This window comes from Glarea lozoyensis, assembly GCF_000409485.1.
Source record: "Glarea lozoyensis ATCC 20868 chromosome Unknown GLAREA7, whole genome shotgun sequence".
Lineage (NCBI taxonomy): Eukaryota > Fungi > Ascomycota > Leotiomycetes > Helotiales > Helotiaceae > Glarea > Glarea lozoyensis.
Window position 1 is genome coordinate 2404607 of NW_007361002.1, and position 24736 is coordinate 2429342.

The 24736-nt window shown below is 47.0% G+C and overlaps 10 protein-coding genes across 10 annotated transcripts; 4 read left to right on the forward strand and 6 right to left on the reverse strand.

Annotated features, from left to right (window-relative positions):
* Nucleotides 1-424: 424 nt before the first annotated feature.
* GLAREA_01951 (P-loop containing nucleoside triphosphate hydrolase) lies at nucleotides 425-1891 on the reverse strand (the record flags this gene model as incomplete). The annotated part of the gene is made up of 5 exons (XM_008089167.1): nucleotides 425-451; nucleotides 504-1446; nucleotides 1493-1591; nucleotides 1645-1686; nucleotides 1737-1891. The coding sequence occupies 5 exons, from the start codon at nucleotides 1889-1891 to the stop codon at nucleotides 425-427; spliced, it is 1266 nt and encodes a 421-aa protein (XP_008087358.1).
* A 400-nt stretch (nucleotides 1892-2291) lies between these two features.
* On the forward strand, nucleotides 2292-2959 carry GLAREA_01952 (uncharacterized protein; the record flags this gene model as incomplete). Its single annotated transcript, XM_008089168.1, has 4 exons — nucleotides 2292-2478; nucleotides 2615-2682; nucleotides 2742-2784; nucleotides 2844-2959. 4 exons carry the CDS (start codon nucleotides 2292-2294, stop codon nucleotides 2957-2959), a joined length of 414 nt encoding a protein of 137 aa, XP_008087359.1.
* Nucleotides 2960-4274: 1315 nt separating this feature from the next.
* GLAREA_01953 (uncharacterized protein) lies at nucleotides 4275-5016 on the forward strand (the record flags this gene model as incomplete). The annotated part of the gene is made up of 2 exons (XM_008089169.1): nucleotides 4275-4442; nucleotides 4504-5016. 2 exons carry the CDS (start codon nucleotides 4275-4277, stop codon nucleotides 5014-5016), a joined length of 681 nt encoding a protein of 226 aa, XP_008087360.1.
* A 213-nt stretch (nucleotides 5017-5229) lies between these two features.
* Nucleotides 5230-6528, reverse strand: GLAREA_01954 (uncharacterized protein; the record flags this gene model as incomplete). The annotated part of the gene is made up of 1 exon (XM_008089170.1): nucleotides 5230-6528. One exon carries the CDS (start codon nucleotides 6526-6528, stop codon nucleotides 5230-5232), a length of 1299 nt encoding a protein of 432 aa, XP_008087361.1.
* A 250-nt stretch (nucleotides 6529-6778) lies between these two features.
* Nucleotides 6779-9632, forward strand: GLAREA_01955 (DNA repair protein MutS, III; the record flags this gene model as incomplete). Its single annotated transcript, XM_008089171.1, has 3 exons — nucleotides 6779-6802; nucleotides 6854-6985; nucleotides 7035-9632. The coding sequence occupies 3 exons, from the start codon at nucleotides 6779-6781 to the stop codon at nucleotides 9630-9632; spliced, it is 2754 nt and encodes a 917-aa protein (XP_008087362.1).
* A 1163-nt stretch (nucleotides 9633-10795) lies between these two features.
* GLAREA_01956 (uncharacterized protein) lies at nucleotides 10796-12248 on the reverse strand (the record flags this gene model as incomplete). The annotated part of the gene is made up of 2 exons (XM_008089172.1): nucleotides 10796-12124; nucleotides 12237-12248. 2 exons carry the CDS (start codon nucleotides 12246-12248, stop codon nucleotides 10796-10798), a joined length of 1341 nt encoding a protein of 446 aa, XP_008087363.1.
* Nucleotides 12249-16096: 3848 nt separating this feature from the next.
* Nucleotides 16097-17826, reverse strand: GLAREA_01957 (P-loop containing nucleoside triphosphate hydrolase; the record flags this gene model as incomplete). Its single annotated transcript, XM_008089173.1, has 3 exons — nucleotides 16097-17605; nucleotides 17656-17728; nucleotides 17783-17826. 3 exons carry the CDS (start codon nucleotides 17824-17826, stop codon nucleotides 16097-16099), a joined length of 1626 nt encoding a protein of 541 aa, XP_008087364.1.
* Nucleotides 17827-18722: 896 nt separating this feature from the next.
* GLAREA_01958 (Prim-pol) lies at nucleotides 18723-20445 on the reverse strand (the record flags this gene model as incomplete). The annotated part of the gene is made up of 4 exons (XM_008089174.1): nucleotides 18723-19338; nucleotides 19388-19834; nucleotides 19881-20078; nucleotides 20123-20445. The coding sequence occupies 4 exons, from the start codon at nucleotides 20443-20445 to the stop codon at nucleotides 18723-18725; spliced, it is 1584 nt and encodes a 527-aa protein (XP_008087365.1).
* A 572-nt stretch (nucleotides 20446-21017) lies between these two features.
* Nucleotides 21018-23726, reverse strand: GLAREA_01959 (Ribonuclease H-like protein; the record flags this gene model as incomplete). Its single annotated transcript, XM_008089175.1, has 5 exons — nucleotides 21018-22311; nucleotides 22362-22552; nucleotides 22606-22939; nucleotides 23113-23312; nucleotides 23364-23726. 5 exons carry the CDS (start codon nucleotides 23724-23726, stop codon nucleotides 21018-21020), a joined length of 2382 nt encoding a protein of 793 aa, XP_008087366.1.
* Nucleotides 23727-23818: 92 nt separating this feature from the next.
* On the forward strand, nucleotides 23819-24361 carry GLAREA_01960 (uncharacterized protein; the record flags this gene model as incomplete). Its single annotated transcript, XM_008089176.1, has 4 exons — nucleotides 23819-23967; nucleotides 24021-24058; nucleotides 24108-24178; nucleotides 24227-24361. 4 exons carry the CDS (start codon nucleotides 23819-23821, stop codon nucleotides 24359-24361), a joined length of 393 nt encoding a protein of 130 aa, XP_008087367.1.
* Nucleotides 24362-24736: the final 375 nt, after the last annotated feature.

Sequence of the window (24736 nt, forward strand, 5' to 3'; positions counted from 1 at the left end):
AGTCCTTCCTTTGTCTTTTGTCTACTGACAGATTTCATTGGCAACAAGTTCCTGATTCCAGCCATACAGACTCTGTCGGGATTCACCATTCAAACATCAACAGCATGATTGAAAGTTGTCTCTGGATGAGATTTTGTTCACCGTTTTGAGCTTGAAGCCAGCTTGCTCGGCTGATCTATTAGAGACGAGCACGTATGTCAAAGACCAATGCGTTGAGAATAATGGTACAGCTGCACGCCTTCTGTTTATTTTGTTGGTACATACGAGGTCTTGGGCTTGCAAATGCCCTTTTGTAGTAGTGCACTATTCCTGTAATTATATCATCATACATCTGCTCGCTCCGGTGAAAGAGTAATCCTCAGGGCTTGCCAAAGCCCATGTTGGCAGGATGTCTATCTAATAAGCGCTCCATCATCTCGTATTTCTACTTGTAGAAGTCGAATTTATTTGCCTAGAAACTTGTTAGCAGTTCTCCGTAATTGGCAAAGGACAAAATTGCTTACCTCCTGAGTGCCCTTGACCTGGCTTGAGTATGCGTCTTCGAGATCTGCTTGGATAATGTTGTATCTGTTCTTTCTAACCGCTCTCAAACCAGCTTCTTGCATGATAGCCGCAATAATAGCGCCACTTAGAGGATCATTACGAACAATCAAGCTGTCCAAATCTACTTCGGGCGACAATGACATCTTTGAGGCAATCGTGGTAAAAATCAATCGTCGCTCCCTGCGGTCTCGAAGATTAGGAAATTCAATCTTTCGATCTAGACGGCCGGGACGAAGAAGCGCAGGATCCAGCGTGTCGGCTCTGTTGGTGGCCATGATGACCTTGACGTTCGAAGTCTGATCGAACCCATCCATCTGATTCAACAATTCTAGCAAAATACGCTGGACTTCCCTATCAGCACCAGTCTGAGCATCGAAACGCTTAGTCGCGATGGCATCGATTTCGTCGATGAAGATGATTGAAGGGGAGTTCTCCCTCGCCATTCTGAAGACATCTCTAACCATACGTGGACCTTCTCCAAGATACTTTTGTACGAACTCGGACCCAACTACACGTATGAAACTTGCAGTCGTCGAATTGGCAACGGCCTTCACCAACATGGTCTTTCCAGTCCCGGGTGGACCATACAGAAGAACACCTCTCGGAGGATCGATACCAATTTGCTTGTAGAGATCAAAATGAGTCAATGGGAGTTCTACGGCTTCTCTGATCTCTTGCTTTTGCATATCCAGTCCACCCACATCAGCGTATGTAACATCTGGCTTCTCGTCTGCACCGAGCATGGCAATGGAGGAATCTGCTTCTGGGGGCAGGATATCGACAAGTGAATTGGAGTGGCGATGGAGGGCAACTGAGGAGGATGGCTTGAGAAGCTCGCGATCGAGAGTGGAGAGAATTCGAACGACATAATTAGAACCAGTGGAAGATTGCACGATGCCAGTACTGCGACGTATTAGTAGAAACCCGGGGTATTGGCTTGGAACCTTACTTCTGATCTATAGCCTCCATAAACTGTCCAATGACTAGCGGCACACTTTGAATACGCTTGATCTCTTCTTGCGCTCTCACCAGCTCCCTTTTCAAACTCCTATGCAATGGTCAGCTAATGCAACGGAAATGGATCGTATGGGAAAGACGAACCGTTGCTCATCCTTGATGTATTCTTCTTGAAGCTGGATATATCTATATGCTCATTAGTTTTGCATTTGAGTGGCGTGTACAGCACAACTGACTCAAGGTGCCGCTGCAGCTTTTTTAATGTTGAATATTCGTCCGACCCATCGGTTCCTAGGCCTTCGAGAGAATCGATGTTCGGTATTGAAGATGGCATCTGTTTGCGATGCGGTAAAACCTGCTGTGCAGGGTTTTCAACCATTGTATCCGCCATAATCTGTTGTGAGCGGCTCTGAAGACACTGAATGCAACTCTGTGGAGTTGATGGATTGTTGTTGGTGGATGTCGTGAGATGAGTTCGTCGGAGGAAGGATAGCTTCGGTGAGGCGCGTTACGTTGCCAGCCTTACCTATGCGCTATGATACCTGAGGCAACAAGTATTTTAGTTCAGGCATTAAGGCTCCACTGCAAGCACCGCCGAATCTCGGGAGCTGCCAGCCTGCACGGACCTGGAGCATCCATCATTCGAGCTTCCACTACCTTACCTACTCACTGAGTCAGGCCGTTCTTCTCAACCTAATCAAATCAACACTGACAAAATCGATAACACTTCTTCTTCGCTCTACAATCTTTGAACTCTCTCGCTCTGTTAAACACTAGTTTTGTTTTGCATCATGTCGTCTTCTATTACCATCCCGAGTAGAACTGCATATGGGGAAAGCAGTAAGGCTGGCTCGGTATCGTCTTATTCGAGCTCACCACAAACACCACAATCCTCCACAGAAAGAACAAATGCGACACCTCCTGGCTCGTCATCATCGGTCTCCAAGCACGGTCATGATCGAAGGCCAAGTTTATTAAGTAAGTTCCATTTGCAGCTCATCCGCTAGGCTTCACGAGGTCTGGACTGCAGTTGCTCTGAGCAGATGCCTGTGGCATCTTGGCAGCTTGACAGCAAAAGACTAAAGGAAGTGATACATTTCTGACATATTTACAGGCTCGTCTCTCTCTAAGCAAGAACACACCGTTATCAACATTGGAGATCCGGATGGAGTGCCACGTTTGGTAGGTTCCATTATCAACCCCCGCTGCAACTAAGCACTGCTAACACGCTTCTTCGGTAGATTACCTGCGTTAGGTCATCTCAAGGCTTTGACTGGAATCCAGGTTTGTTCCACGGTCTGCGTGTTTTTAGTACTCGAGTAGATTTGCTAACGCAATCCTAGAGATCTTCCTTCCCTCCTACGTCGAATGCGACTTCGAATCCCTCGAACGAAAGCGTGATCCTGTACATGAAATTACACTTAGCGACGAGGAGATAAAAAAGATGTTCCCGCAGTAAAGGGAGGCTCATCTGTGTTTAAACGGAAAGTGGCCCCGCGGAGTGGGTTATGGAGTTGCACATGCTTTGGCGCTGGGATTGAACATATGATTCCTATGAATTTCAACGACGGAGTCTTTATTGCTGCTGGACGACTGCGTTGCGTCGAATTTACAACTAGTCTGCACAAATGTGGAACAGGGTTTGGAACTGAAGGAGTTTGGCATTTTTCAATGGAATTTGGCGATTGCCTCTAGAGCTTCTGGTTAGGGCGTCACATTGTGTTTGCAATCGCGTTGGGCATAATAAGACTGGTTTGATTAATTGAAGGCGTACGAGCTTAAGGGCCTGGCATGTCCGGTTGGGACAGCTATTAGCAATTGGAATCATCTCTTCTCACGCCGATCTACGGAAGTTTGTTACTTGCAAAGCCTAAGGTTGCTATGCCTTTCGAGACAGTGACTTTTCCTGTGGCTGGCGGGTTCATTTCACTAATTAATGAGCTAACTGCAGCTGATGTGTTCACAGTCCGGATTGAGAAAGTTGCTTAAAGCGACGGACATATACGGCTTTTCCGCGCCTACGGAACATGAGATAGCGGTCAGCGACGTGCTTCTAACAGGAAACCATTAGAGGCGTCAATAGAACCACAAATTGTTTTGTTTCCGGGCCGTTCTTACTCCAACCTCCTCTGCCAATCGCGGGAGCCACAACACATGGGACCAAGGTAGATCAAGCATTCCGCCTCGTGACAGCCTCTGACAGCTGAAGAGCTTAGAAAGCTGTAGTGTAGCACTTGGACTATGCGCTTGCGTGGCAAAGTAAAGTCGTGTTATCAAATTAGAGGCGGAGCGAGCTGCGTGTAACTCCAGCTGTAGGGGAATCTATAGGCATGGTGATGGGATGGGATGGGATGGAAAAGTTGCCGTGCATGCAGCTGGGCCTGCAGCTCCTACCTGCATGTGCTTAGGAATTCGAGCTCGCATTTTGTTGTTCTCAAGTGTACTAATTCAATTAAGCTCTATTACAATAGAATCATAGGATAATTCCAGAAACAGTGTGTAATTGTATCTCTTATTCTCAATGACAATAAGTCGAGAAATGGATGACGGTTGAAGTGACCCCACTTCGCGTCACCCCGCATTTTGAGAAGACGGCGGCGCGGCACGACGAGAGAAATAAGGTTCTCCGGGTTACTATTTTGGTGGGCTTCCCGGGGAAGTAAACAGACGAAATTCGCGACGAACATCAACTTTCGAAAACACGAACTGACGTACGCAGCACATCACGCACGTTCTACCCAACAAAACTCAACAGATGGTTGGCAGTGAACAAAATGACGGAACTGCAGAGGAAGATAGAACTGCAATCAATTGAGGATCTGCAGTACTTGGTTGGAAATATCCAGCGAGGAGCGGAGGAAAAAATTGATCAAGCTTTACCGCCGATGGATGGGGTGGAAGAAGATGCTATGAGAAAACGAGTAGAAGAGGATGTGCATAATGTACGCGTTTTTATTCTTCCTGGGTCGCCGCTAGTTCTTCTAACTTGTCATCGCCGCGCAGTATATCCATAAAGTTTTCCAAGTCCTCGCACCAAATATAACAATAAACGGCCTTTCTCCATCCCAAGAACAAATTCAATCCGTCCTCTCCTCCAGCTCCCTACCAACAGGCATCATCGAAGAACACGAGCCATTCAACCATAAACTATTCGAGAAGGCGAAAGATAACGCGCGGCAGGAAGAGGACCTCATAGAGGAGATAGCGCGATTACGACGGAACATTCCTGGCGCTGTCGTGGAAAAGAACAAGAAGAGATTTAAGGAAGAAGTGGAAGCGGACGACGAAAACCTGAAAGTACTGGCCGCAAAGATGGACGATGCCGAAAAGAAGAGGAGTATTGGTGGAAGCGTTCTGGGAATTGGAAAATTGGAGAGACAGGATTCAGTTGAGCAGAATTGGAGTCATGGGGTGAAGGGACTCGAAAGAGTGTTAGGTGGACTACCCGAAGTCGTAGCAAGGTGCGACAGAGCGACAAAAGCCGAGGAGTATGTTAATGGGATGCATAAAGAATGAGGGTGGAAATAGACGCGATATTACCCATTCTTTTGCATCCCATGGTGAGAGGCATCCAGGAAGTTTGATTTTAGCTAGAGTGGCGTATTCGGAACTCGAGGGAAAAGGATATTTGGATTACAAGGCAATGATATCCAGGGCTCTTCGGTTTTTAGTAGAGGCACTCAAACGCTTGAAAGGACGGCGAACGGTTCATATAGTATTATTACAAACCTACAACGGCTCGGTTGCTATTTGCCTCTCAGGGCCCGTTCCAACTACATCGGGTTTTACTTGTTCTGTTAGTATGCCGCTTCTTGAATTCTGTGGACCATCTGGAACCGCCTCCCCAACATCCTGCTCTCCCTCACTATCTTCATCATCCTTGTTCTCACTTTCGCTCCTAGTCGTCTTGAGCTTAGCCTCCTTTCGCTTTGGAATGACCTTTAAGAATGCCTCTCCCCAATCACCAGTTTCTAACCACTTCAACATAATTTCCACGACGTGGTTGACTGTCAACACAGTCCGACTTTGCATGGTCAAAAATTCCCCAATTGGCAATTTTGCTGTTGGAATGCCTCGCTCGCATGCTTTCTTGTAGCACAATCCTTTATGTCGATTCTTGTCGACAATGCCACCAATTATATAACTTGTATTTGGCGACAGTCTCTCAAGCGTGTTAGGAGAGTCGGATGACAGATACACCAGCTTTGGCTTTGTGTCTTCGAGTTGCTCTATAGGTGCCACATTCTCTATGACAGAATGCCGCTCAGATGATTCTTGTACACCATCTATGGTCTCAGCAAGAGCACCAGCAAGGACACCTCCCTCTTTACCTCTCATAACCTCATCCAAAACCTTCCCTACCACTTCAAAATCATCCTCCATAAATCTCACCCCTGTCCAACCCAGATGATTGTTCGTCAACACACCCTCAAATCTTTCCCTTAGTCTCCCTCCCCAGCTACTAACACATAGATGGCTTCTATACATGCTCTTGCGGTTATCAGAATGACATCTTGTGATTTGGCTCCCCAAGGAAATGATTTCTTTGTCTACCATGTAAGTATCGAAGTCGCAATCCAATATCAAAGTCAATGGGACCTGGACCGGTCGCGCTGAATTCGCTTTCGGTGGCGGTTTTGGTAATTCCAAATCTCCATTCTCGATTTTAGTTTGAATCTCCGCTTTGGCTTCTCGTTTCCTTTCCTTTTTCGCTTTTTGTTGCTCCTTCCGTTTGGCTTTTCGATAATCTTTACCAGCCTCCCATTCTGCTTTTCTGGCGAGCTTCTTACGTTGAGATTTTGATATCCCAGGAGGATACTCTATTTGAATGTCGTACCTAGGTCGTCTAAAGTTCGTCGTGGGATCTTCGTCTTCTGAGATTGTGGTTGTTGTTGGGTCTACTTTCTCTTCAAGCGCTTGTTGTTCGGCGTCGGTGACTGGCGTTTCGATGCCTGTCCAAGCCTCTGCAGATTCTTCAGAAGGATTAACCTTGCGGATCTTTGAGGGTCGTTCTTCGAGGTCTGACATTTTTGTTCCTATACAGCATGGCGGGGTTGTCGCTCGCGACGCTTAAATTTTGGCAATGAAGATATAGGCGGTGTATAAATTATTTCCGGCAGAAATTCTACTTTCGGATTGGTGCTTCGCGTCGCGTTCCCCCAGATATCGAGTCGCGACTTATCAAGGCGATTTAAAGTGGTTTCGGAAACAAAATGTTCAGCGCCTTGCATTTGATATAAATTCATCATACATTCGCTTTTCATTTTTCACAATTACAATGTCTTCCAGACCCGAATTGAAGGTAAATGTTCATAATATTGATTGTTGAACGCCACTCTGACAGCGCTCACAGGTTGACGACGAGTCCAGCTTTATCAAGTTCTTCAAGAATTTACCTGCCAAGGACGATGATACTATACGAATCTTCGATCGAGGGGACTGGTATACGGCACATGGAGATGATGCTTCGTTTATTGCCCGGACGGTTAGGCTTTCACTACTGTAAACCTTTCGTTTGACTAACATTCAAATAGGTCTACAAAACAACCTCAGTGTTGCGACAGCTCGGCAAGAATGACTCTACAGGCCTCCCGTCAGTCACACTGTCCATCACGGTGTTCAGGAATTTTCTGCGCGAGGCACTCTTCAGACTTGGGAAGCGAATAGAAGTCTGGGCAAGCAATGGAGGGAGAATGAACTGGAAGGTTAGCAAACAAGCGTCACCCGGAAATTTACAGGACATCGAGGAAGAGTTAGGAGGCCAATTTGACGCAGCCCCGATCATACTAGCGGTAAAGGTTTCCGCGAAAGCTTCAGAGGCAAGAAATGTTGGAGTCTGTTTTGCGGATGCGAGTGTTCGCGAACTGGGTGTTTCGGAATTTCTGGACAACGACTTATATTCCAATTTCGAATCCTTACTCATTCAACTAGGAGTCAAGGAATGTTTGATACAGGTCGACAAAGGTGACAAAAACGTGGAAATGGCGAAACTCAGAGCGATCATTGATTCTTGTGGCATTGCTATTTCCGAGCGCCCGGGAGGCGATTTTGGCACGAAAGACATTGACCAGGATCTCGCCAGACTGCTCAAGGATGAAAAGTCTGCAGGCATATTGCCTCAGACGGATCTCAAGCTTGCTATGGGGTCGGCAGCTGCGCTTATAAAATACCTGGGAGTTATGCATGATAACTCGAATTTTGGTCAATATCAGTTATATCAACACGACCTTTCTCAGTTTATGAAACTCGATGCTTCGGCTCTCAAAGCTCTTAACCTTATGCCGGGACCTAGGGATGGTTCGAAGACCATGTCTCTATACGGTCTTCTCAATCACTGTAAAACACCAATAGGAAGCAGATTGATGGCGCAATGGCTAAAGCAGCCGCTAATGAGCAAAGATGAAATAGAGAAACGACAACAACTTGTGGAGGCATTTGTCGAAGACACAGAGCTAAGACAAACTATGCAAGAGGAGCATCTTCGATCAATACCAGATCTATATCGACTAGCCAAAAGATTTCAGAGGAAGATGGCCAACCTGGAGGATGTAATTCGAGCATATCAGGTTGTGTTGAGGTTGCCGAATATTATCGCGACTCTTGAAGGGGTAATTGATGAACAATATCGAAACCCTCTTGATGAAGCATACACGATTAAGCTTAGGGACTATTCAGATAGTCTTGCAAAATTGCTAGAAATGGTTGAGACAACGGTCGATTTGGAAGCTATGGAAAATCACGAATACAAGATCAAGCCCGAGTTCGACGACGGTTTACGGATCATTCAGAGAAAGCTAGAAAAGTCAAGGCACGAGATGGACGTTGAACATCGAGCAGCAAGTAAAGACCTTGGTCAGGAAATCGACAAAAAGCTATTTCTGGAGAATCACAAGGTCCATGGCTGGTGTATGCGTCTTACTCGAGCAGAGGCTGGCTGCATACGGAACAATAAGAAATATCAAGAATGCTCCACGCAGAAGAACGGTGTATTCTTCACCACACACAAGTTGCAGAGTTGTCGAAGAGAGTTTGACCAATTAGCTGAGAACTACAATCGGACGCAAAGTAGCTTGGTCAATGAAGTAGTCAGTGTTGCTGCCTCATACTGTCCGGTGATCGAGTTCCTCGCTGGTGTAATCGCACATTTGGACGTTATTGTCAGCTTTGCCCACTGTTCGGTACACGCTCCTACATCATACGTCCGGCCAAAAATGCACCCTCGAGGTGAGGGCAGCACTATATTGAAGGAAGCCAGACATCCATGCATGGAAATGCAAGACGACATACAATTTATCACTAACGATGTGACTCTCGAAAGAGGGTCTTCCCAATTCCTCATCATTACCGGGCCAAATTGTGGAGGAAAGTCGACTTATATCCGCCAGATAGGTGTGATAGCACTCATGGCACAGATCGGATGTTTCGTTCCTTGCTCGGAAGCTGAATTAACCATATTTGATTGTATCCTTGCCAGAGTAGGAGCCAGCGATTCTCAACTCAAAGGAGTCTCCACGTTCATGGCGGAAATGCTGGAAACAGCCAACATCCTCAAATCCGCTACCTCGGAATCCCTCATCATCATCGACGAACTAGGGCGCGGCACCAGCACATACGACGGTTTCGGGCTCGCCTGGGCAATCTCCGAGCACATCATCAAAGAAATCGGATGTTTCAGCATGTTTGCTACTCATTTCCACGAGCTCACAGCGCTCGTGGACACCTACCCACAAGTCCAAAATTTGCACGTCGTTGCGCACATCGACGATAACGGCAAAGCCAAACGCGAGGTTACTTTGCTGTACAAGGTCGAGGACGGAATCTGTGATCAGAGTTTCGGGATCCACGTCGCCGAGCTCGTTCGGTTCCCGGAGAAGGTCGTTAATATGGCGAAGAGGAAGGCTGACGAGCTGGAGGATTTTACGAGTAAGCATGAGGGTGCGACGGTCAAGTATGAGAAGGAGGATGTGGAAACGGGAAGTGCGCTGCTTAAGGATGTGTTGCTCAGATGGAAAGCGGGCTGTGAGGGGAAGCAGATGAGCAAAGATGAGAAGATTGGGTTGATGCGGGAACTTGTGAAGGGCGATGATAAGTTACTTGCTAATCCGTTCTTTCAGAGTATTAAAGCGTTGTAAAAATAAATTTTGTTGGGAATCGGGCAGGGAGTTCTGGGGATATGTGGCGCTCGAATAAGGTGGCTAGCAATGGTTGTGTAATTTAGCTATGATCAGTAGGCACTAGATGATGTAAATCTATAAACTCTTACTCGTTTTGATCAGTTACATTCGTCGTTGTACGGGTATTATGAATGCATCTACACTACATAGCCACCCACTCAACTCTGGTCCTAATATGCTCGAGATACCTCTAAGTTATTAACGATTCTGTATCATTAGATTGAGAGAGCAACGAGTATCGTACCCCTTGTTAAGCAGTTGTTTTGTTCCCACTGTCTTCGTGCCCCAAATATCAGCCTAGACTCTAGAGTCCATTCTGTGGATAGTTAAAACCCATGACAGCGACTATCAAGCATTCCCTGGCAAACCTCCTGCAATCAAAATAGCCTACGAGAATTTACTTCGTTGATCCAAAGTCCGCCGTGTAAGATGCTAACTCGCAATTGCAAAGTCTAGCCAGTATCGATCCTTTACGAGCCGGAGTAGTGTTCATTCTGCTACTACAGAAAATGAACAGAGGGATACATCATACAGGAACATGGATGAAATGATAAGACACATGCGGTAGTTATATACACGAGAACAACAAATTTCAGAAACACAAAATGTCTCTTAGAAAACTTAATTCAACTAATCGCTAGCAGACTCGCCTATGCTACAGTGGTATCATCCCTCTCCCCTTTCAAATCCACAAAGCTTGAAACGCCATCAATCCCCAATCCGGGACGTACAAAACCTCTACAAAAACGCTGAAACGCTATCATATCTTCAGAACCCGACAAGACACAAAGGCCTTTACATTTTCTCTTCCCGGTTTTCGCTTCCCCCCAAAGAACGCCAAAATGCACGCTTAAAACATCATTTGTTGTACAGTCAATCATTACCACCATTTCTCTCGTGTATTTCGTTTCCGGTTTTATCATTCAGTCCAATGATTCCAACATGTCAGCTTGGCTGAGCGCAAAGCTAAGATTGTTCGTAGTGTGGTAATAAGCTTTTCGTGTCTGAAATGGGTATGAGAAATCCCTAACCTAGATTTCTCACATTTGTATCCAGATCTCTGATAAGATCCTGAGTTTCATCCAATCATGTATTCGTACTAATTTAAGCCAATGATGCCGTCAAACGCCCATCACGACGTTCAACTCAATCAGTAGTCTAACAAATCGAGCGTGAAGCTCAATGAAGAAGTCTGGAAGACCAACAAGCTCGGCCAAGCCTCTGGATTGGAGACTCATGCCAGCGTATTTGCCATCTCCGCTGCGATTACGACCCTGAAGAAATGAGCTTCGAGGTGTGTTGAAGGCGCTTTGCCGACCTTCGCCGTTGCCTATCCGTGGGGAGGAATTGGCATTCTCCGATCGTTCCAGTTCGCTCTCTGCGAGTGCTTGAATCCAAGCAGCTAGCTCACGGAAAGCGACAGAGAGGAAGGAAAACGTCTGCATGGCTAGACGCTCACGATGTGTTGACAGTGCCATGAGCGCGTAAACACGGCGCCGACCTCGAGCGTTAGGATCTGGGATTCTGAAAATAAAGGCGGTGGTGTAGCCAGCTAGAGGATCTCCAAAAAAGATAGGTCCGCCTGAAGACGTGGTCGTTGAAGGAGTAGGACCATTCGAGAAGGGACTGTTCAGGAATGGCGAGGTGGGAGATGCTGCATTCGGCATATACTGGCTCGATGGCGGCAGCGTTTCGCAAGAGAGTGTTCGTAGACACGACTGTCGGATAATAGAGAAAGATGTAGAAGCCAAGGGTTCATGAGTAGAAGTGTAGTCAACGTAATGGTCATGAGAATTCAATGAACCAAAAGAAGAATTACTCGAGGAGGTTGTGGCTCGAATCATAGGGTATGATCGCTTTGATCTTCTCGTTGTGACATCGGCTTCCGAATCAGAAGAAGCTGCGGATTTAGGAGGCGATGGCTCTTCCATAGGCGCAACAACTCTCTCATAAGGCTTGCGAGTTCGCAGGATTGGACCACTATAGTCTGTCCGGCTTGTAGGCCCATCCTCTTTCGTCTTCTTTGGTAATGTAAGAGCACAGTTCTCGCAGGGGATCGCTCGCTTCTTATCATTCTCGTCGTAGGTCTTGCGGAAACTCGAATCGCGTCTATGGGAGTTGCCACCATGGCCCGTCTGCAATGCCGCGACTCGAGGACTTTCTGGGGGCGTTTCGATTGCTGAGGTAGAGGGAATCTTCGGAGATTGACTTGGTAGGGTGTTGCGCTCGACGTTGTTTTCCTTGTTTTCCGAGGACGTTGAATTGGTCCTACTCCCGCCACGAATTGCCGCCAACCCATCCTGAGGATTGAGCGAGCGTGAGCTGGTACTAGGTCGCCGGCTGCCAAAGGCCTCGTCGTCTTCGAAACATGTTGTACATCCCACAGGCAGGCCCTCGGTGACCATCAAGGGCGTGGGGCCGTGAGTATCGCAATAATGCGCGAGACACAACTGTAGTCGCACACATGTCAGTCGCCGTCTCTGACCCGGGTGCAGCACGGGAGGGAGAGCATTCTCTTGACTGTGGATGTCTGGGAGAAGGAACAAGTGCGGGTTCTCTTACAATAGAGGACATGATTGGGTTGCCCGGTGCCAGGACGCTGGCTCTCTGCGCGATGCCGTGAAGGTTAATTCCAGATACAGATACAGACGAGAAGCCCGCGTACCAGAGCAACGACGACGACGACAAACAACACCACGCCAGGTGGAATGTCGTGGGTTTTGTCCTCCGTCGTGGCCGTGTTGGGAGGAGTGGATCTGCTCTTGGTTCTGGCAACTTTTTGAAGCTCTAGTGCAGTGCCGGTCCGGCGGTATTTGCCCACGACTCGCGTCCTGGTTGTTTTGCGGCGAATTCTTTACCAAGCACTGCTTCTCATGCCTAGGTAACTTGGAAAGGGGTATGGCCGAGGGACAGCTTGATTATTGGGAGCATGAACAATACCGGCTTCTCTCCTTAGAATCTAGAAATGCGGTGCGGACATAGATGTAGAAGCGAGATCCAGCGGGGGGCACATGGGAGGGACAACAACAACGACGGCCAGAGAGGATGAGCAAGTGGACACAACGGCCATGATATATGTGAAGGAAATAAGTGATAAGCCATGCCTACTACTCACTCCCTCCCTCCCTCCTCCCAAGGTTACCACCTGGTCCTGGCTAGTCGGTGGTAGCATCTTCACCGCCCCCGTCACCGTCAACACCATCCTCATTTTGGCTGTTAGTCGATGCAGGCGTTGCAGACTTGCAGCAGAAGACGATTATCCTTCCAGCGTTATTTTCACGTGCTAGCCGAATGTATGGCTCTCCGTCTGCACACCTTGCACGCCTCTGCACACCTGCCCATGTGGCTTCACGGCTCGTCCCATCAACGACCGGGAGGATCATCTCATTGCCGTCAGGCGAGGATGAACACCCGCAGTTGTCAGAGCTGTCAGAGCTGTCGCAGAAGGATCAGAGCCTTGGTAAGTTGATACTTCGTAAGAGGAAAGGCACGCAACGTCGGAACGGCCCAGAACCAGACCAGAGAAGGAAGCCTAGGCATTCGGGCCCGGGACGACCCCTTCGACCAAGGTCATTTTCGAGGCCCCGTCCACACAGTCTTACGGTAATGGATGACCTTTGGTACAATACTCCGTACCATTGTGTTCAGTCCCCTTGGCCATGCAGCGCCAGACAAATTGTCAGCATCCTAAATTCCTAATAATCCACGTAGTAACCCGTCGACTGCCGCGCTAACGGTAGAAGAGACACGCCCCCCTTTCCGCTTCTCGCTTGGCCCTTTCAGGATCCCTCCCCCTCCTTCCAGCGCAAGGACATTCAGTCAACTCCATCTGGGACGTTGCAGACTTTGGCTTCCATACCAAGTATCCAATGCAAACCGAGAACAGACTTTTTCGTCCTCGAACCGTACTCCACGAAAACATGGATCCAGGCAACGCTTGTCGCCGTGCAGGTTCAACAACGTTCTCGCTTACCGAAGCGACAGGAATCACTCATTGCCACCAGTAAGGTCAAAGACTCGACAAGAACTTCCGAATGTTGTGTAAAGACTGCTCCGTACAGTTTACTTCTATCCACCTATCAGGTATTGCAGCCATAATCTTATTTCAATTTTATTTTCTCCTGTGCTTCTTCTTCCAGCGATGGTCCAATACCAACCATAGCAATGAACCACAACACCTAATACTAAGACGGACCTGAAAGTCAACCATTCCGGTCTTGAAATTGACCTTTAGCATCACGAGCTATAACACAACCGCTATACTCCATCACCATCCCATCAAACCTCACCAAAAACCATGAATAAACCACCATCGCCTCTCGCTCCGCTCCGAGACATCCATTCAGCCTAAGCAACGACTCCCTGTCGTTCGAGCAAAGGCGTTCGCATGAGTTCGCATTTCCCCAACCCACCCTCTCCCCTCCCCACATCCAGAATATCCTCTTCTGGGGTACATTTCGCTTCCCCAGATCCAGATCCCTCAGTACGACCTCACCCACAACGAGTACCGCGGAGAACCCAACCACCATCGTCTGCTCGACCACTTCCCCTCGCGCCTAAACTCACACGACCCCACATACATACCCAGCACGTCCAACTCTGGTACTGCCAGTTTGTCGTACCAGCAGAGACCGTCACATACGCAGTACCTACCTCAGAAAAGGGCAGAAAAACCATCCAAGCACATTTTGATTTCCCACTTCCCAGCATTCTCTAAACGCAGCTCGGATACCCCATTAAAGTAGTTTCCTGGTCCCTACCCCATACCCCATACCCCAACATCCTCCAACGTCGCATCCCGTCTTCGTCTACCTGTTTCCAGAAGCATATTTCGAAGGACATCAAGCTCCTCCGTCGTTGCACCGAGAATCTGCTGCCTCGAAAACCCAGAGATGGCTGTATCTTGGTAATGACCTCTTTTCTGGCTTTTGCGGATGGCTTTTCTCCGAATATCTAGGGAGGTGCTGGATTAGTTGTCATCGTCTGGGAGGACTGGACAAGAGATAGCTTGGTGACGTGTGGTGTTTGTGTGAGGGTGGGAGTATGGTTAGCTATTGGTCAGATTCAACGAGAAGTATGTCTTAGAAGATTCCTAGGGCCGTGATGGCAGTGTAGATTTTCGTCGATGTCGTGTCTGGCTTCACTCTATTTCCAACACTCATCAAAGCCAACCAAGCGCCGCATTTCAACAGCATACTCCCCTACAACTGTTGATCAGAAAGGCTTTAGAAATTGCAGAATTGACAGGATCACTCCTAAATCTTGTCATGCCGTAATCACAATCCCCAGCGATCACCACCGTCGGGTGGCCAACGGATATCTGGAGGTCTTGACTTCTACTTCACGATTTCCACGCACACAGCTTCATGATTGACAACAGCCCTGATTGATAGAGGTTATACGAGAGCGGCTCTAGCACCCGAAGTCAAAAATTCCTGACCAATGACAGATCCAAAGGCAACCCAACTACGAGCTAAGCGTCACCCGAAGACTCGGTCAGAAGTGCGTCTGTACAACGTTTCGTCGTCAGCTTCACGAGTTTCACCCAATAGCTCTACGCTAATATGTAAACTCCCCATGAATGGGCCGAAGCAGGTAGAAGTACTCCTACTCAGCTGAAAGAAAATCACCGCTGGCAAAGCTCACGAACAGGACCTAGCACATTGATCAACCCCAAGACAGATTGAGAGAAAAAGGTAATATTTGCGAGCAGAAAATCCGAACTATGGAGCCTCATCCTCTATAGGAGTCCGATGCTTTTCAACTAGCGTCCTCTCAAAAAAAGCGTTTTTTTGTGTTTTGTATCCACCTCAGCCTCCTTGTCAGGCCCTTCCGTTTCTGAGAGTACGAAAGAGTAACAATCTTTGACAATCTGGTATCCCGTAATGAACACCCATCCACACCCGCTAACCGATATATCGTGTTGGAGTAGTCCCCAACTCACGCGCCTCCAATCTCCCCCATATCAACCACAAGCTTTTTATAAGCCTTCGTCCAAGCCGTAAGAAAACATAATCTCTGCCGACGCCAGTCATGCCCTTCTTGCATATCCGGTGCCCAAGGTATCGTGTGAGCGATACGCAACCATATACTCCACAACGCCAGCCCCATCCAGTCATGATATCAAATTCAAAGCCGCTGAACTTTTTGACGTCCGCTGCTCCTCATCAGATTAGAGAGGCGTACAATGGAAAAAAGAAAAATCGTATGATACAAATGCAAAGCCCAACTCCAAGCAAGAGACCATCGCAGGACCCAACGCATTACGGACAAGGCCAACACTATGACCCGAGGTGCTGTAGTGCTGCCAGAGGTGAAAGCCTCAAGATAGTATCCGGCTCGGGTCTATCTTTGATCGAGAACGACGAGACAACTATGTACAAAATATAAAACCAAAAGATCAGAAATTTTAGTGAAACTGGTTATTGAGGGGGTTGGCCGCGGCCCCCTCCTCGTCCTTGACCTTCGTAGCCATTTGGGGTCTGATTCTGATTCTGTCGGCTCTGAGTACCGCCTGGGGCCCCTCCTCCACGGCGGTTATTGTGATCGAACCTGCCATTCCCACGAGAGAAATTTTGTCCTGGGCCTTGACGCTGTCCCTGTGGTTGTCTCTGGCCTTGGTTCTGATTTGAGCCGTTCTGTCGACCGTTGCTATAGCCACCTTGAGTGTTCGGTCTTTGGTTGCCAGACTGCTGTTGAGGTTCCCGAGGTTGTTCTCTTCCGCTAGGCTGACGGGTATTTGTCTGGAAGTTTGAAATCGGTCGTGGAATGTTCTCTGGGCTGTCGTAGACGTAGAGGTTTTTGTCGATGGTCTGCGGAATTGGTTGGATTTCGGTTCCTAAGTCTCGCTCAATATTATAAAGATTGAAGCGGTCCTCCCAGTTAATCAGGTTGATCGCAAGACCAAGATGCCCGAAACGACCAGATCGACCAATACGATGAAGATACGTTTCAGCGTTCTTTGGAAAATCAAAATTGATGACAACATTGACAGCTTGTATATCAATACCTCGGGTGAGCAGATCAGAACAAACAAGATTTCGGCAAACACCATTGCGGAAATCGTGGAACACTCTGTTACGATTCGCTTGAATCATTCGAGCGTGACTGTAAAAACATGAGTATCCTAATTCGGTAATCTTCTTTGCGAGCAACTCAACCCGATTTGTGGAGTTGCAAAAGATGATCGATTGATTAATCTGGAGCTTGGAAAACAATGTGTTTAGACAGTGGACCTTCTGCTTTTCCTCCACAAAAGCATAGTATTGCGTGATACCGCGAAGCGTCAGTTCGTCCATAAGGTTAATTTCGTAAGGACTCTGCATATTCTTGTCTGAAAAGGTTTTGACGGTGATAGGGAAGGTCGCGCTAAATAGCATGACTTGTCTGTCGTTCGGGTGGAATTGCAAAAGTTGTTCAATTACAGGGGTGAATTCAGGTGAGAGGAGTTTATCAGCTTCGTCCATGATGAACATAGGACATTCGCTGAGGTCGGCCACATTCTTTCCAGCCAAATCCAAAATTCTGCCTGGTGTGCCAACGATGATATGAACCGGATCTGCTAAGCGTACGATATCATCGCGCAAAGTTGTACCACCCGTGGTAACCATAACATTAATGCCGAGGTGCTTTCCCAGTGTCTTGCACACTTGAGATGTTTGCAGAGCCAATTCTCGGGTTGGAACAAGAATCAAACATTGGACCTTCGAGCTTTTAGGATTGATGCGTTCGAGCGCTGGAATAACGAACGCGGCAGTTTTGCCAGTGCCATTCTTTGCACGAGCGAGAATGTCTCGTCCAGTAAGGGCGACAGGGATAGCCTCTTCTTGGATCGGTGATGGCTTCTCGAATCCAGCCTCAAAAATCCCCATCAACAGATCCCGCTTGAGTTTGAATTCCTCAAAATCCAGCCCTTTGGTGGCGGTAACATCCTATGACAGCGTGTCAGTTTCATTCTTGATCATTCGTAATTCACTCATACTTCCGTCTGATGTCTTGTGTCCTTGGCAGGAACCTTTAGTGCCTTCTTCCAATCATCTGGCCCAGCCTCACCACTGTATTTGTGTTAGAAGTGAACATGCACGCATTGAAACAAGCATAACACGTACGCTAAGGTTGTAGATTCTAGTTGATTTGTCAGAGCGTCTGCCATAATGTATTGAACAATATCTCGAGTTGGGTGAGTAGTAGTCGAATGGCAGTTTCGCGGTAGCAGACAGGTAAATACGAAGACCCAGTGCACAGGTCCAGGGAGTCGATTATTGAGATTGATGAGCAGCCAACTATTTCATAGAGTGAATCACCACGTCTAGGAAGTCAACCTTAGATAGAGGAGGCAGATGTAGTGTCGCGTCGAGGTCGAGAGGGGCAATTCGATGATCTGAGGGTGAGGTTGATTCGGTGCTCGAGGAATTATTGTAGATACGTTTTCCTGCGATCGTGTGGGCAGAAGTTCAATTGATGGTATGTGCCGGATTTATCGTTGGAGGAGTTGACCGGGTAGTATGGGAAGTTTATGTGTCGAAAGTTCTGTGATGTGCTGTTGAGCACTTGAGCTCGATGGATGGCTTTGACAAAAGTATTAAGCGACGAGGGCAGGCCTGCATGGATACCTTAAGGCACCAACTCACCACAAGGACTACCGAACTGCTTGTCCAAATATGAAATAGAAGATTCCAGACTATATATTTCAGGGGTCTAAATTGCGAGCACAAAGAACTCTCATCGGTTAGCAAGAGCGACCACTATGTTACTTCGTAGATACAACTGAGATCTTTCAAATTACCCATTCATTCACGGAGACTTTTCTGACCACGTACGAGGACTTTACCTCTCAAAAAATCGCAGACCCTTTATTGACCGAGACCAATCTCAATTACTGAAGCAGATAAAGACGATTATCCTGTCTAAAAGGTCCACCCGTTTCACACCCATAAGCTGCCAACAAGTACATATCATTGTATCATTATCCCGGCAGGCAACAAAATCCGTTTCTGGCATTCCAAGCCAATTTCCAAACGCCCGTTATGCTTACATACAAGCTGTAGATTAAAACTCCATAGCATCTTCCCTTTCCCTTTTTCCCTTAACGTCACTCTCATCCTTCATCAGCGTGGCAACAAATAACCTAAAGTGCTCGATATAAGGCTTGAGTCGGGTCTTCTCCCAATCAGCAACAGGCTTTCCTTCACTTTTGTCCTCGGCGGGAGGCAGCCACTCATCTATGTCCGTTAACAGCTCAGTGACTGTTGGGACATCCAGTGGATCAAACTCTCGTAGCTTCTTTGGATTGATTGGAACGCAGACCCTTCCAGTGCCCGGATGGACTACGAATGGACTTTTGAGAAGATGGTTTAAGTGCTTGCTAACCTCAATATCCAACCTGGGGTATGTGTATTCGAGTAAGATATCTTGTTTGGCTTCAAGCAAGGCTTTCGAGTCCAGATTTTTGCTTGTCCCAGATTTAGCGAGCGCGTCAATGTCTGCCCATTTGGCTGTCGACGCTCTTCCTGGAGATGAACTCCACTTTTTCCTCAGGGCGTCATTTAATGTACGATCGGGAAGCAGCTCCAGGAGACGTTCATATTTGGCATCCGTTTCCCACGGATCTTGATCCTGAAGTATATCCGACTGGAAATGTGTCTTTAATATTTCAAGACTTCGCCTGGTTATCGTTAGTAGCTGAATCAATTGTAGGCAATGACAGTTCATACGCCACGTGTGGATGTAGTGGCCTTTTAACATTGACTTTCTTTCCTCCTTGAGCACCGCCTTTAACGACTTCCAGATATCCTGCGATTGCCCTTCTCTTCTGATCATCCATTTGTCGAGCTTTTTTATCACACACCCAGGCGTGAGCACCACGTCGTCCAGAGTATACCCATAAGATGTGTTTGAACCCAAAGTCATCTCGTAACGCTACGTCAATGACTTTGATAGACATGGTGATGAATTGCCAGCATTTGATACAAATATTTGCCTTGTCGCAACATGTTCGAATGTCATCATAATCAGTCAAATCGATATCGAAGCACAGCTCTTTCGCCAGCGGTTTGAAAGCTGATGATTTCCGTAAGGTCTTACGATCACGAGGATTCGTAGTATATACAGGGCCGATTTCGAAACGGGATGGCATAAGTCTGAGAACGTCTTTTCGCAACCTAGTTGAAATCAGTACTAGCATACATTGCAGTTTAAAGAACTCACAGATCCGACGTTGGAAAGGACTGGTAGCGAAGATATGCGTCGTTTTGCAATGTAAATGCAAATTCTCGGTGACCAAAATCTGTCGTCGGCGTGGGAGAATGATTGAGCCATTGAAACAAGTAGCGCCATGGAAATAATCGTTTATAAAACTGATTCATAACATCCGAGTCAGAGAATTTAGAGGGTACCTCTACGCGCCTTGGATACGTTAGAATGAATTTGGCCGAACGATCTCGACTTACACTGGCGATAAAGACGCTTCAGGGGGGCTGGACGCCATGATATCTTGATTATGAGAGCTGGGAAATTCTTCATCGGACTCTTCATCTGCGAAGAGGTCTTCCAGTTTTACCTCTAGCTTCATACCCGGTGTTATTGTGACCTCAGTCGAAGTCTTGCCATCCACAGGAACCCTGGTAGAAGACATTGTTTGGTCGAGTGCAGGCGTCCTCGTTGTAGGTTCTCCTGCAGTTTCAGACATACCACCATCTGCATCCATTTGAGAATTATCCATGTTGTTCTGATCACGGTCGGTAACAACGTTCGACGATACGGCCTGAGACATGATTAGAGAATTTGGTACGAATATAATGATCTGTAGATCAAGGCTTTTCGGAGAGACTGGTCGCGTCTTGACGCGACTTGAAGTCGCGTAAAGTACAAGAACCCCTGCGCGGTGCACGCTAAGATAAGGACGATATCACAACTTCACCCCTCCATCCTCAGATAGTGAAGTAGAGTTAGAGTGCTGCAAAATAAAGTTTCGAGTATGGCTACCATTTTCCTCCCCATATCTAGAGTCTAAAAATCGTAAAATTGAAAAATCGTCTTTATCACTTCGAGTTCTGCAGAAAAACCGGACCACTCCAACTCTCAATTACCTGCACAACACAAACTAAGCCTACCTTGTTAATTACTTGTCTGCCAGCGAGCAAGGATTGCATATGGTGAGGTTTACTTATTAAGGATTGAAGGACTTGGAACATTGGCGTGCCTATTGTACTCTACCAAGCTCGATGCATCGACCTAGGAAGAGGAGTTGGAAATCTTTCGATTAAATTTGACTACTCAATTCCACCAAATGCCAGAGGGTATCAACCATCATACATCGTAAACAATGTCCCATCGCCACAAATTTCAGTTTCTAAATGTATGGCTTTTACCTGCTCTTTCCGTCTGCGCCCTCCTCATACCCTTCGGCGCGTCAGCACTCTTTGAATAAGGATCGAATGGTGCCTGTGGTTGCCCCCTTTTCCCCTTGCTTTTTCCGATGCTTTTTTCGTCCTTCCGTTTTGCATTTAATACAGGCTCGGCTTTGTTATAGTCGAAAGGTTCTTCTTCTTCTTCTTCTGGTCCCGATTCCTCCGTTTGAGCAGCCTTGGCGGCAGCCTTGGCCTCCTTTTTGGCTCTCTTCTCTGCTTTGCGCTGAGCTTTCCGCTCTTTCTTTGTTAGGCCATCGTCTCCAGTATCATTCTCTTCGAGGTCATTGAGTGATATGTCATATTCACCGCTGGCTTCTTCTTCTTCTTCGGCATTTTCGACGGCTTCGCTCTTCCGTTTCGAACCACGCTTGAGCACGAACGGCTCATCGAGTTTGTCCCTCGACACGACAGGAGACGTCGCCATCGAAGGGGCAGAGTCAAACTTCGGAACAGGAGGGTTGACGCCATTCGCAGCTCCAAATGCTTCGGATGATAGCTTCGGTAAGGGAACCGCAAGCCTCAAGTCTTGCGTTTTATCTAGCAATTCTTCATCCCATATGCTGCTGCCAAACGCACCTCCCCAGAATGTGGAGTTTTCGGTTCTCAACTCATTGTCGTCGACCACTGCTACAATTTGCTCTGATGGAATCTGCGATTTAGCGGCAAGAGACGGAATACTCGCTTTAGCAATAGCACCCAGAGAGTCCGGGCGCAGTATGTCCATCATGCTTGGGCCTTCTTTTCCATCAGCTTTAGCTTTATTGATAACTCCTAATAATTCTTCGGAACGAGACTTCACACTAAATGACACAGGATGGGCGACAGAGAGTAGAGCCACTACATCATTCGGCAAGACCTTCGCAATGTTGAAGATTACGCGATTGGGCATGACGAAATTTGTACTGTCATCATCAGTGCGCGCAACCTGATCCCTCCATTCATGTACTGCCTTGAACACAGCAAATTGCTCGTTGTTGAAAAGTGCTGGCGTTTTTACTAGGAGCGAATACCACCCACCGGGTCCTCTACCGCTCTCAGTGTTGTATATTTGGCGCTCATAACGTAAGAGGGAAACCTCCTTCGATTTTTGAAGAGTGATTTCAATTTTGTTTTCCTCGGGAACTGCAGCGTTCGATTTCGCAACTAACTCATTCCGCATGTTATCGTAGATATATAGTAAATAGTGGGTGTCCGCTCTTGCATAATATAGCATTTCCTCTGGTAACGGCCTACGTAGTTTAGTAAAAAAACAGAAAATTAAGATCTCTAGAAGTCCTACCGTATTCGCCAGTCCGCCATTTGATATTTTTTGTCAGCATCAAAGTCAATGAATTTCTTTAGTAGAAACGCTAAGCTTCCTCCTTGGTAACCCAATGTTCGACTTGCGTGGTGAGTGTCAAATAGTCCAACGATGTAGAGACCAAGATCTCGTTGAAGCCAGACCACATCCATGAATGCTCCATGAAAGACCTACTGGATTAGTACAAAAATATCAGTAGACATAGTGGGGGGTCGTAAATTACCTTCACAATTTTCGGGTCAGCAAAGACCTCATTCAGAATCTGAAGTTTGTGTCTCCAAGGCTTGAGCGTGTCTACTATCCAATCCTTCTCACGCGTACTTATCTGCATCAGCGATACCAGACCGACATAGGTACGCGTGTCATGGTGCTCAAGATCAATAGCAATTTCACTAGCACCTTTGAGTTCACTCAACATTTCTAGGACACCCTCCTCAGTATCCACATATGTTGCAGAGGTGCCGTCAACAGGTTGGTAGGGTATAGGATCGGATTGCTGATAGACGAAGTCTGGATATTTAAGTTGAAGTATTTCAGTCTCGTAAGGATGCTTGTATCTAGAGCAGCGGTCAGTACCCATACAAAGCTATCGTTCAGCGGTATTCAGCATTTTCCACTTCTGCTAAAGCCGGAGGCAATCTGTTCTCTCTTTTGAAGACCTAGAGGGGGTCTCAAGGGCTTAAAAAACGAGGGCAGAGTAGGATGAGAAAAAAGGAAGGTATGGCCATACGATAATTGCTCCAAGTCATCTGTGACCGTATCTAGACTATCTTCAAGAGAGAGAATTGCATGTGGTTTTGAATTGAGAAGGGGCTTCCAGAGCGTAGCGTTGTGGTTGTCTGGCTTAAGGTCAAAGGCAAGTTGAGGCTTAACCAAATTTTGGGTCCGAAATGCATTGCCCAATGTCGAAGATCTCCCTTTCGAAGAATTCTGAATAATAGATTAACAATTGAATACCAGCATACTACGGGCATTCCCTACTTGATCGACACCTGGCTGTTCTTTGCGCTTGATCATTCCAGTGTATTCATCCAAACATGTATCTGCCTTTTCCAGCAAGGAATCAATTACGTCCACCACACTCCGCCAATTGTTTTCCACGTCGTCCGCATCTTCAAGAACCGGAGCGCGTAATTCTGATATTGAGGCCGCCGACTTGAGCAGCTTCGTGGATAGAGCTAAAAGCCGTGAATTTTGCTCGTCAAGGGCGTCTCCTACTTCAAGGTTGAAGGATCGATGAAAACCAAGATCTTCTGAGGAGATCTGACCAGCCGTTCGCGTTGTAGCAATCAAGTTTTCTTGCACTTTCTCCTGCAGAGACTTGAAGTCCTGCGATTGATCCATTTTCTCTTTGGGCGCATCTGTTGGCAGATATTGCTTTCTTTGAAGTGTTTGCGACTGACAAAATATTCTAGCCCCTGCCCGCTGAGAGGCCGATGTCCCGACCCGGCGTGGCACCGGACCCACCTATCAACCTCGAGGTCGACGACGAAGGGACACATCGAGAAGAGCGCAAGACAGGAGGAAATCGTAGCGAAGTCACAATGTCTGCTTCGCTTGCTCCGGAATGCAACGAAGTCAAAGAGTAAGTACTATCTGCGTGTGGTTCTGTATCCCATGGCTAACATGATTTTGAAGACGTTATGATTCTTGCTTTTTGAAATGGTACAGCGAAAGTCCGTCACTTATTGGCAATATTTTGTGTTTGGAAGTTGACTCGTATAGAATACCTAAGAGGGAAAGGTACGACGGATGAATGCGCCAATCTTTTTAAAGACTACAAGAAGTGCTTGACGGTTTGCACTCCTTTGGACCAACATTTTTGACTAAGCTCATGATCTCAGGGTGCTCTCAAAGAGAGAGGCATCGACAAAATGCTCGAGGAAGCACGAGAAGACCACAAAGAGAATGATGCTCAACATATGAGGAGGGGTTGTAAGACACTCTGTGGCCCCTTCAATTCTTACATGGAAGACTAATTGTCGCAGAGCTCAGCTGTATGATTTGTATACTACTGCATTAGTATGGCGTTTCGATCTTCAGGTGGTCTCAAGAAATCTCGGCTCTAGCATAGGATGACAAAAAGAATTACATGTGCCATTAACGAGACAATTCCAATTTTATCCTAGCTCGTTATCCATTGCTCTCCTTCGCTATAAGTTTGAGATGTATTTATTGCACTTCGAACTTGGCCGAAAGCAGATATACCAAGACTTAAAGAGGGGAAGAGATCTGGGGAATCTCGACACGTGATAATGCTCCGGAAGCTTAATTAATCTCAGCTCATCCCTGTAGAATCCGACGGCGTTCATCGGCTTTCTGCAAACAGCAACTCTAAACAATTAAAACAATTG